We start from the raw sequence: 12,482 nt of genomic DNA on the forward strand, positions 1-12,482 counted from the left end.
AAGAAAAGCACGGTGCCATTTACGTCTGCATCAGATTACATCAGACGTTGGTGTGCTGCTTGTCCTCTCACCACCTTGATGCAAATATGTGAAGTTGCAACCGCAAGATACTGGCAGGCAGCATCTCTTAGTACTTCCAACTTCTTTTCCAGGCAGCACAAAGCATCCTGGGGTAAAAGTCTGGGCAACTGGCTGAGCCAGAACTAACAGCCTCTTTATTTCTAACAATCAGGAACTGCCGCTGTTCCTTATTCCATCCCAGAAACTTTAGGGCAAGCTGCCCCAACCTGGAGTAGATGTGTTGGACTACAACCTCCAGAACTCCCCTAGCCAGCCTGGCTGGAATGATGGGAGTTGTAGTCTGACGCATCTTGCATTCCACCCATCCCCATCGCTGCGCATTCAGCTCACCTGGCGGCCAACGCGGTTGTTGTGGAGCCTCATGCGGGAGTGGATGTCTCGGTAGGTCTCCCGGGAATCTAGGAAGTCCCTGGAAAATTTCTCCCCATAGTCCACATCAGGGCTGCAGCCCCCCCACTCCCAGGAGTCCTGCAGGCCCGGGGCCTCAGCTGGCATGTGCTCCAAATGCACTCCATGCATCATGCCCTTGCCTCGGTTCATGGCCTCCAGCTGGAGTCGATGCAGTTTGAGGCGGAAAGCCTCCTCATCCCCTCGACGCTTCTGATCACAGCCACAAGACTGCAACTTGCCCAGGGAGCATGCGTTGGAGACAGCATGGACCACTCCTGCAGCTGCAATGGCGTAGGCAAAAGCACTTTCCCGGAAACCTGCAATAAAGAGCATACGAACAATTGCACTCAGTCACCATTGAATAGTTCTCAATCACTGCCATGGATACAATGCAGGAATTTCTGTAGCTCATTATACAGTATAATACACTAGTCCAGCCTGAGAACATTTTTTTACCAGCCCAACTTTCCACATACATCAGTGGACTAAAGAAATGAAGAGAGAATAAAATTTCTTCCATTTTTTTTAAAAAATCTTGCTTAGTCATCTGCTGGTGACCTCTACTCACCATAGGTGACCTAACCCACACCTGGCCTGTTACATTTTCAGTATAGTTTTTAGCAGATACCAGGGGATTGTGTCATTCCTCCCACTGTTTCAATTACAAAAGTGCCCACCAAGGTGTGGTACATGAGCCATGGCCCTCTTCTTCCAACATGCACATACAGAGTCCCAGGGGGAGCTCATCAGCGTGGGGCAACAAGTTCTGCCACCTGTTTGACAAGACAGCATTCACAGGCCTTAGGCCACCAGACAAGGAAATTAGCGATCAGGAAACGCATGAGTATATTTGCGCACTTTGAAGCGGCTCAGCTGTCTGAAATAAAAGACATTAATCCCTTATCTGTCCTTCTGAGGTGATGAAAAAGGCTGGGGTCAGAAGGCTGCCTTCTGCTTATCCAGGCAACATACTTTGTTCTTCTAAAGACCAAACAGCACCTGATGTGGAGGATCTGTGAACAATTCTCCTAATGTATTTTTCTTTGCTTAAAAGCAGCTGCAGAGGAGGGGAGGGTTGGATTGGGACACAGAAAGAGAAGGCAGTTTAACCCTTCATGCACCCCCCAAACCCCTATCCCACCCCAATTAGCCACCCTGAGGGGGAGAAAGGGAAATACCTGTATTGTTCTTGCCTTTCCCCCCACTCCACATGGCTAATAGAAGTTCAGGAGCAGATTTAGTTTGGGGAAAGGCCACAGGCCTTCTCCCAGTACCATGGACCTAATCCAACCCAATGGACTTAATGTATCAGGCTCTTTCCACAATTCAATGAAGATAGGTCTGCAGCCTGCAAAGAGCTGCACAGAGTTCCCTTTGCAAAAGGATAGATGCTAATTTGTTTAATAGGGGATAAGGCTTTCAATGACTACTAGTCCTCACGGCTATATTGTTGTTCCCCGCCTCGATCCAAACGGAGAGGCGGGTAAGAAATAAATGTATTATTGTTGTTGTTATTGTATGTTACAACAGCTAAGATCAGAGATAGTGCCAGTTGGCTGTGAAACGCAAGTGGCAGGGTGATGTTGCCCTCATGCCCACCTGTAGACATCTGGTTGCCCACTGTGGGAAGCAGGATGGTCTGATCCAACAAGGTTCTTGTGTCCTTATGACTGGCAAATGTATGTTTTCCCACTGACTCCTGCTGGACCAGAAAGTCTTGGGGATGGTGGGAGTCCACCACTCCCAAAGTGGCCTATAAATAGCCAGGTACAACACTACATGCGTCTAATATAGCGACCTTCTACAAGTAACACCCTCAGGTTTATCTTGCCAACCAATTCAAAGAAAATTGGCCTCTCTGAGGGCTGCTCTATTACATATACAACGAAAGAGGTGGGCCTCGGCCTTGTCCTTTCACAGCACAATAAGCCGCAGAGTCTCAAGGCCTCAACTTCCAGTGTGGTGTGGTGGCTAAAGTGTTGGACTGGGAGTCGGGACATCCGGGTTCTGGTCCCCACTCAGCCATGGAAACTCACTGAGTGACTTTGGGCCAGTCACACTCAGCCCAACCCACCTTGCAGGGTTTTTGTTGTGAGGATAAAATGGAGAGGGGAGGAGGATTCCTTGGAGGAAAAAAGGTGGGATATAAATGCAATAATAAAATAAAATAAATAAATAAACAAACTTCCTGCCAGTGGCACAGGGAACTCTGGCTGCTGGACCTAACTTTCAGCAAAACTAGTGCCTTCACCTCAGCCCTCAGGTGGGCAAACGCTTGACTTGTCAGTATCTCTCCCCTCCATACCATCTCCCTTGGCTGGCTGCCATTCTATAGAGGATTTTTATTCTGGCAGGGCCAGCTGAAACTTCTCTCTCTCTCTCTGACTTAAATCCACCCCACCCTCAAAAAACTGTTTTGGGGTTCTGATTAGATCTAGAACCAGGTCTCTTGTGGAGAACGCCTACTTGTGGAGAATACTGAACTGCTGGGCTGTTCTGTACATATACATACATTAGCAAATGCGAATGTGAGAGCTTCCCACATATATTTTGTTTCAGGCCACAGCAGTCACAATGTGAAGGAGTATTCCAGGGTTTGAGTGTGGAAAGCCCTGGAGACCACCAAGCCAGGGTCATCAGTTTATCTCATTGCTTCCTGCTGTAACAATGGGCAAAGGTTTATGGATTTAGACAAATTAACAGCCCAATCCTATACATGTTTACTGAGGTTCATTGTGTTCAGTGGGCCTTACAACCATGTTAAGTGTGTCCAGGAGTGTAGCATTAGGGTAACAAATCCTTCGGTCCCTTCTGCTCCAGTGACATATTATTGCTTTCAGGGGCGAAACTTTGGGAATAAATTAGACATGATGGCAATTTCTGCTTTGGGACAAGGGGTCCCTTCAGACCCCCCCAGTTATAAGTAATCTGAAAGGGGAGTTTAGGATGGGAACTCTTAAGCACCTTAGAGTCTCTCACCATTGCAAAGCTCGCCAGCTATAATTAGAGCACATTTCTGGTTTTGGCTTTGTTTATACTCTACGAGATACGCAGGAGTCACGCGAGCTTCCACAAGAGAAGAAGCTGCAGGCTGCAATCACCATAGCTCGGCATTGTTTCACTGCACAGAGGGGAATTTCCAGAATTGAGTTTATCAGTGAGGGCAGACAAACCCTGCTCAAAACTCTGTTGCCAGGGAAGGTTTCAAGTTACAAGCTAAGACACTTGCACGCACCCCACAAGAAAATGTCCTAAGTATATCGGGAAAAGCTTATGTCTTCATGAAATATGCAAGTACTCTTTGGATGGGTAAGATCTGATTAGAGAGATAGGGGTGTGTGTGTGTGTGTGTGTGTGTGTGTGTGTGTGTGTGTGTGTGTGTATACGAAGGTTTGGTGACATTTATAACACTAGAACTAACCAACAAATCAACTGCTATCTGGCCTGGTAAATTAGGCTGAACAATTTCCTTACTACCCAGGATTTTTGTTGTTATTTTAGCCAAGTATTAATGCAAGCCCGGAAATTGTAATTTGAACACATTTATTATTATTATTATTATTATTATTATTATTATTATTATTATTATTATTTATTTATTTATATAGCACCATCAAGTGAACAATGACCAACACCTCATCTTCTGAGAGAGGCAATAAAGTGCCAGTTTCCTAAACAAGATTCAGTGGAACAAGTAGCTTTATAATCAGCCAACAGAGTATCATAGTTTCATAACAAGTAGGTAGTTTTGTAATCAGCCAAACTACACCCATTACTGAATCTGCATTGTTTCTTTAATGCAGAAGTGAGCAACTTGTAACCATCTAAATGTTGTTGGACTACAACTCCCATCTGCCCTAGCCAGTATAGTCAATGGTGACTGATGATGGGCGTTATAAGCCAAAACATCTCGAGGGCCTCATGTTGCCCACTCCTGCTGTAATAGGTAAAACGGGGGGGGGGGGGGGGAGCAATGAAAAACCAGCTCAATGCCAAAAGCAACACTGCTTTCACTGTAACTATTAAACACTGGCATATTTAATCTGAAATATACTGGTATTTTTGGCCCACCCATTTTTGCTTTAGGCCTTTCTCTACCACTGGAACATGGCCCACGAGAGCTTCTCTGAAATGGAGTTGGATGGGTCACAGAAAGCGGTTCAACAGCCCTGCACTAAATAAATATTTGGTTTTTATCATTATTAAAGTATTGCTCTGATTTTTTTTCCTCTCTCTCCAAATGTCCACTTGGGTAAACTGGACCTTCTCCTTCCCCACCCTCAGAAGTTGATTTATTTATTTATTTATTTATTTATTTATTTATTTATTAATAAAACATTTGTATCCCGCCCTATATCACTGGGATCTCAGGACGGTGTACAGATAAACAAACAATATAAAACAAATAATGTACACAACTAAAACCGCATTAATCTATTAACAAGCTAAAAACAGTAGAAATTTTTAAAGCAATAAAAACAATTAAACCTATGCACAGCTTTAGCCCTCAAAAGCTTTGATAAAAAGCCATGTTTTAGCTTGGCATTGAAACGTAGCCAGCGTCGGCGCTAGTTGGGCCTCCAAGGGGTGGGCATTCCACAACCAGGGTGCCGCAACAGAGAAAGCCACTGATGCAAATAGAACATGGAGGAATGAACATACAAAAAAAAATAAAAATACAATAGTACTGATAGCTCAGAAAGTAATTTGTTATCTCACTTTGCAGTTTACTAATAGCCACAGAGCTAGAAGTAGCCCTAGTTCTCACCATGGTCAACCTACATCTAGACGGTACCACTTCTGAGTGCATTTATTGGTTCACATGACTGAATGTTCCTCCAGACAACCCCCATCCCACTAGATAATTAGATGACAGGAAGGACACTTTTGGCTTAAACTTCTCCCTGACGTAGGTTTGTTTTTGATTTATTAATGTGAAGGGATTTGTTTATGTGTTTGCTTTTGGTATGGAGAAGCATGCAATCATGCACTATCTGCAGTCGGAAGTAGTACAACCTACACACAGGTTGACCACCTCCAGGAGAAATATAAATGCATTAAATAAACAAAAACAAAAAATGAAATACGCTTAAGGACTAGAAGAACTAACAAAAGGGGTCTTTAGGGGCTGTGAGATAAAAAAAATAAAGCACACACAGCACCCATTATTGCCTTTTCTATGGAGCCACTGAGCTGCCAAATTCTAGATCATGTTCTATTGTGCTAGAACATTCTGCATGAAGGGGTCACCCTCTAAAATACAAGTCTCCTGGCACCTGTGTCATTTGCCATCTCAGAATCCAGGGCTAAGTATTCCTGGCTCTGCATTTAAAGAAAGATTATTTTGAGGTTTTCCTGGATTTCTTTTGTCCAGTTCATGCCCAACTATTCTCAAAGAGACATGTTAACATTCATTGTTCAGCCTATTCCACAGGGGGGTTCTTTTCTTTCCCCCACCCCACCCCAAATGATCTGAAGGCACATAACACAGGTCTCTGCTGAAGCGAAGCAGGTCTGGTCCTGTAAATTGCCTGGATGAGAGACTGCCTGGGAACCATAGGTAAGTCTCTCCTGAGCACTCTGTCTGGAGGAAAAGCAGGGTTAAAAGAAAAGGCACCAACCGTTTGCTAGGACTGCGTGGTCCCAGAAGCCCAAATGATAGTAATTTGACTACGTAACAAAGTTTTTTATCCTGTAAAGAAAAGGAAGTGCAGAGAGCAAGAGGTGTCTAAGGATACATTGATGCTCAATGTACTGTTCAGAGGCTGCCACAGATGGTATTACACGAATGTTCAAAGAGACATTAGGAAGAAAAGAAAAAAGAAAAACAGAAGGGAATATCAAAGTAAATGTGTGTGCGGCGGGGTTCTCATTCTCTTAGTGAAGATAGGGTAAAAACAACCTATGTTGAAACCACGGAGAAGTTAACTGAAGGGCGGTGATCTTTATTAGCTTCTTGAGGAATATTTATTGCGAGGCATTCGGAGTTGTTTTCTTTTGGGTGTTTTTTTTTTAATGTGCAATAATAGTTCTGCTATTATTGCTACTGAACATTGATACACCAATGATTATGGGCTACTAAACAACTATAAAGAGCTTAATCTCAGGGCCAAAGTGATCATAGCGCCTGTAGTTTCTGTACAGCAACATTGTTGGTGCTATATAAATAAATAAATAAATAAATAAATAAATAAATAAATAATAGTTTTGTTTTGTTTTTAAGTTAAAAGTGGTCATGGAAAGAGTGTGTGGTTTGGTTCAGGACTACAGTGTTGGAACAGAAGATTTAGCATTTTACCCCATGCCATAGCCCCAATCAAAATTCCACAACCCCACACCCAGCTTCCTGAAGCTGCTATTTGCCCAGAGGAGAAGGAAAGGTTTTCAAAAAGAAAATCCGATCAAGGAGTTCTCCAAACCAGTTGAGGAAGAAGACACACCTTCCACTCTCCCCACCCCCTTTCACTATTTCCCTGTTACTTGCTGTGCTTGTTATTGATAAACCAATTCAATGAACCCTCCCAATTTAGGGACTACACATTCTAAACAGAGAATAGCCTTCAAGTAAAGTCATTTATGATATGGATTCAATCATATACAACAGAGGCCATGGCTAGACCTACCAGGTCTAGCGCGACGGAGGGGGATGATCTCGCGATATGGTTATCACAAGAACTCCCCCTCTGTCTACACGCGGCCTGCAACGTCCCAGGAGGAAGAGGATGTCGCGCCTGCCATTTTGTTCATTTACTTTTGATCAAAGAAGGAGCGCATGAGCGCTCGGGCACAAATGGTAAGTTTTTTAAAATAAATAAATACATTTCCCTGCTCCCCCACCCCCACCCCTAATGGGTTACTTGCAAGGAGCCAGGACAACCTGCAACGCCCAGCCACACGTTCTGCGGCCTCAGGATCATCCCGAGACCACGGAAAAAACAGGCTAAAAGGATAGGGCGATATCCTGGGCCAAGGGAGGGATCATCCCTCCCTGCTCCCAGGATCCCCTGTGCATCATGTGAATGCACAGGGATGATCCCGGGGCGATAGCCAGGATATCGCCCCATCTAGCTATGCCCAGAGACTGCTTCCTTCCCTGTGTCTTATTGTAAGCCCTAAGGTTAATTAAGTGCATTATGCTGTTAACAATTACAGCTGAACACCTATTCTATATGCCAAGGGAACAGGGAAATAGAGAGGTGTTCTTGGTGGATGTCTCACTATCATGGAACTCCGTTGTCTTAGGGCAGTCTTGCCTTCCAGATGTTTTGGACTACAACTCTGCCAGCATCCCTGACCATTGGCCATGCTGGCTGGAGCTGATGCTACTGGCTACTATGCCACAGCTACATGCCATCAACATTGGTATTATGCCATTGCGACATAGATGTGATTCTTTGCAGCTCTAGCGTCAAAAGAATGATATATAAACACAAGATAAGGTAGCAGCACCGACAACCTCCAACAACTTCCCTGGCACTTCTGCCACCACCCATCAGTCATGTCACTGCACACCAGCAATGCCCCCACAGACAAGCAATACAAGTTGAGGGCAAGAATACCATAATGCCATCACAGCACCCAGTGCAAACCTTCCCCACAATGCATAAGCAAGCTGCCAAGAAGAGCCCACAGCATTCGTAGTGTTAAAGAGCTAGATGGCCTACTGGTTAGGAAGGCAGCAACTGACATTTCCAGCCACAAGCTTCAGGGCTTCCCCCGGGCAGGGTTTGAATTACTTGGCAGTCTTAACCAGATCACAGAGAACCTGCAAACAAAGCTTTGAACAGGGAAATAGGCAAGGCCAAACAGAGAAGGAAGGTATGCCATTCCAATCACAATGAACTATCTTAATCCATAGTCCAAATGGGCAAGTGGTCTACATGCACCACCCAAAAGTAGACAACTCCCCAGGATAAAGGGTCAAATCCCACTGTGGTGCCAAAGATCTCTCTCTCTCTCTCTCTCTCTCTCTCTCTCTCTCTCACACACACACACACACACACACTGTGCATATAAACACACACAACATGCTTCTATCAGGGAAGGAAACGAGCATCATGCAAGGGAGAGTAACAGGGGACACAAAGAATGAACACTATATTAGCAAGCTCACAGCAGGGAGTACCACGAACTGCCTGGTAACTCAATGGGAAAGAGCAATGCAATGGGAAACAAGAGTGGCCAGGTTGGGTCCCACTCCTGGAAGATGTAAATGCAGCCTCTATTAGCCAACAGCTATCTTCAGGCAACCCGCTAGCAAAGTAAGTTTAGATGGGAAGGGAGAATGGGAAAGGGAGAAGAGGCAATAGCCCTGGTGGGAGTGTTGTGGAGAGCACACTGCCCATTGCGTGCCCCATCCTGAAGGCATCCGAGGCACCTAACCGTCAAAGGGGGAGGTTTCCTCTCAGCAAAGAATCAGAATCAGAAAAAACACAGTTTAAATAATCATCACTTTTATTGAACAATTTAAGTGGTGGAGTGAGTTGTGACAACATCTCATAAATATGGGATTTCATATCTTTTGCTTCATGCAGGACCTCTGTGCCTGTGAAAGCTACATAACAGACACACAGTAGCAGGTACAGTGTTCCCCTTCACTAAATATCCAGGCTGGGGCCTGCTGCACCTGCTACATTCCTGTCTATCATGCCTCCAAGAGAGAGGAAGCTGAGGGCAGATAGTTGCAGCAATCTCATATAGCAGGGATGCAACTCCCATCATCCCTTATCATTAGCTATTCTGGCTAGGGCTGATGGGGTTGCATCCCACCAACACCTGGAGAGCTGCATGTTCTCCACCACTGCCATATAGGAACAGCTGGTTTTCGAAAGGTCATTGCTGCTGTGGGCCTTGTTTGTGGGCTGCACGGCACTGGATGCTGCTGGAGAACATCCTTGCTTCTGTGAGTGTTGAATGGCTGCCTGGTTGCCTGTGGAGAGACATGAGAGAGGTGGAGATAGTAATGAATAATGACTAGCAGCTGCAACAAAGAAATCCTAAGACTCGGTGCTCATGTGGGTTTGGCAGATGCACATATAAGAAAGGGTGAGGCTAGCAATATGTACAACTCAGCCTAACTCCCCCATTAGTAGCGCCCCCCCATATCATCTTTTGGGGATTCACCAATTAGGAAAGATAATGTAAGTTCCCTTTTAGGGAAATTCACAGGATATAAATTTTCATACATGCATACATACCCAGAAGTTGTGGTGGAACTCTGTCTCTGCTTAGAATTTGTTCAGCTTCTCTGGTCTGATCCTGCAAGGAAAAAATGAGTTCTGAGTGTTTGGGCAGCAGTTCCGGATGAGTGAGGTGCAATGCTCACCAACCATAGAAACTGTGTTCTCTGTAGGCTTCCCCAGTGTAAAGGGAGGGACTTGCAAAAGGGGAGGGGGAGTGTTGTGGCCCACAGAACTTCCCCTACCTGAAAAGTGCATTCTTGCCGAGAGCCCCTATGTGGGAGACATTGCAACAAATCGTTGATGGAGGGAGGCTTTGCTATATTCCAAATGAGGAGATGTGGTGCACACAGCGGTGCACATGGGTATTTGAGAACTCCGGACATCTTGGGCAGTTAGAGGAGATGGATGAGGAGTATTACCTGGAACCATGGCCTCTCCCTCCCAGATAAGACTCCCTTTGCTTACCCTGCTTTGTTCCTGGAGCCCTGGTTGCAGCAGTGGACTATAGGCTCCTCCTGATGAGTGTTTGTGTCTGGAGTCCTGTTGCAGATTACCTGTAAGGGCTCTGAGAGAAGACGAGGGTTATTCAACTGCCCTTCTGAATTGGTTCTTGCCTTGCCTGTTGATTGTTGGTGCAAAGTGGTCCTTTTCCCATCACCAGATCTCCTACGTATGTGTATGCATAATCCCCTAGGCCAGTCTTCCTCAACCTGTGGCCTTCCAGATGTCATTGCACTACAACTCCCATCAGCCCCAGCCAGCATAACCAATGTTCATAGATTATGGAAGTTATAGTCCATAACATCTGGAAAGTACCAAGTTGGGGAAGGCTGATCTAGACATGGAGATAGAATGAACTAGCCCCAAGTTGTATTCTCTTTCTGGGGTAATATACTCCTGTGCATGATTAACTCTAGAGTTAGTCATAACCCTATCCTCTGATACTGTGGCAGGAAGGCAGCACAAGGGGATATGGCTGTCAGGGCAGCCATCTTGGCTGCTCCCTTGATTCCATTTGGAATGCACGACCTCTTTCATTGGAATAATGCTACATCATCACTTACAGTGAGGCCAACTACCAATGAATTCTGCCCAAGCTCTACTCCTGCCATGCCAACTTCGCCCATTTTTGCTCTTTGCATTGGTCCCATGGGTGGGAGGCTGCTGTTGCACCATGTCCTGCCTTGTTGTTCCCTGGTCAGTTGGTTGGCCACTGTGTGAACAGAGTGCTGGATTAGATGGACCCTTGGTCTGATCCAGTAGGGCTCTTCTTATGTTCTTAAGTGTTTACAGAAATCTGCCACAAAGGCGTAATGTTGTGTTCTGCCAGCACAGTGGAATTTATCTGTCCTTTGGCTGTGGAACTCATGTACAGGTTCACACTATACGTACCTCTTATAGCACAGATGCAGAAACAAAGCCCAAGGGCTTAATACAGCCTTCCTGGAGTCCCAGTCCTGCCCTCTGGGGTTCCATAGATGGCCCCATGCCCTTCCATGGCCCCTCCCCCTTTCCCCTAACCATAGATTGTTTGGTAGTTTCCCAGCTTTTGTGCAGTTTTTCTCCCATTCTAAAAAGGTTGAAATATCTCTCCTAAGGTTTAGTTACTGGCAGGAGGAGCTTTAAGATGAAATATGCTGATGTTGGGGGTATTTTTGTCTCTGCCCTTTCGCCTTCAGCCCCATCTGCTTTGCTTTTGAACCCACCACCATTCAAATGCGGCCCTTGAGTGCTCCTCTGAAATTGAATTTGGCCATTGGGCAGAAAGAGGTTCTGCAGCCGTCTCATAGGGGTCTCATAGGGTACGGCAACCCAAGTGCCATCACCCCATTTCCCACAAGTACTCGCTTTGCAACAGGTTGCCCCAGGAGCAACACCAACTGCTAAATAGCAGCATGAAGTGAAACAGCCCCCACGGGAAAGGGTAGACAATAGAGGTCTCTGCCGGTCTGTTTTATCAGGGGGATGCACAGGTAAGGGAAAATTCAGACTTCGACACCATTGTTGACTTAACCTAAAACAAATGCACCTATTTTCCTCTGCCAAATACCGGAGAATATAATACTGCCAGAGGATCCCCTAAAGCCACAAAAAGACAGAACACACACCCATCCTAGCAGAAAGTCTGCAAAATAACCAGATTTCATTATACGATAACATTATCAGCATGCAATGGTGTATCTCATTTTCTGCTCTTCCACAACTTCATTGTTAACAACCATTCTTTCACATCCGTCTAACGTGTGTTCCTCCGGGTCCCTGGACTGGCCACAGTGGCCCAGCAATGCGCTAGGCTTCCTCTAGCAATGACAAAAATGGGGATGGGGGGAGGTGCGATTTCCCTCCTGGGATGCAGACAGAGCCTGCCTTGCCCATACGCCACCGTTGCCTACTGCTTCCCCTTCCCAACTCCTCCAAGGGCTATGCAGCCAGCCAGTTGAAACATGTCTCCCATTCCCTCTCCTCTACCCCTCCTCCCTCTTTCCCTAATTAAACTGCAGGTGAACCCGCCAGGGACTGGCAGTGTGCCAGACCTTCAGCTCCTCAATGCAGATCGTAACTTGCCTCCCTCCATCTTCCAAACCAGCCCCTGAGACCTTGCTCACTCTAGCTGCGCGGTGGAGACAGAGACAGCCTCCTCTCTGCAGGATTTCCCACCCAAAGAACATTGCTAATTATATATTGCTAATCCTTGCTTAACATGACTAATGTGCCATTTTTCTCCATCACAACAAGCATGAGATACAGGTCACCAGCACCCAAATTTACAGACAGAGAACTGAGGCTGAGAAATAGTGACTGTAAATGTCACATAATAGATCCGTGAGT

The 12,482-nt window shown here is 45.7% G+C and overlaps 1 protein-coding gene across 1 annotated transcript in view; it reads right to left on the minus strand.

Moving 5' to 3' along the window:
* The window catches only part of WNT10A (Wnt family member 10A), a 60,760-nt gene that overhangs the window by 21,879 nt on the left and 26,399 nt on the right, over positions 1-12,482 (minus strand). Inside the window, exon 5 of the mRNA XM_063118335.1 lies at positions 412-788. Within this exon, the coding sequence (XP_062974405.1) occupies positions 412-788 (377 nt within the window). The remainder of the gene's footprint in view (positions 1-411; positions 789-12,482) is intronic.

Source organism: Elgaria multicarinata, chromosome 2, assembly GCF_023053635.1.
Source record: "Elgaria multicarinata webbii isolate HBS135686 ecotype San Diego chromosome 2, rElgMul1.1.pri, whole genome shotgun sequence".
NCBI lineage: Eukaryota > Metazoa > Chordata > Lepidosauria > Squamata > Anguidae > Elgaria > Elgaria multicarinata.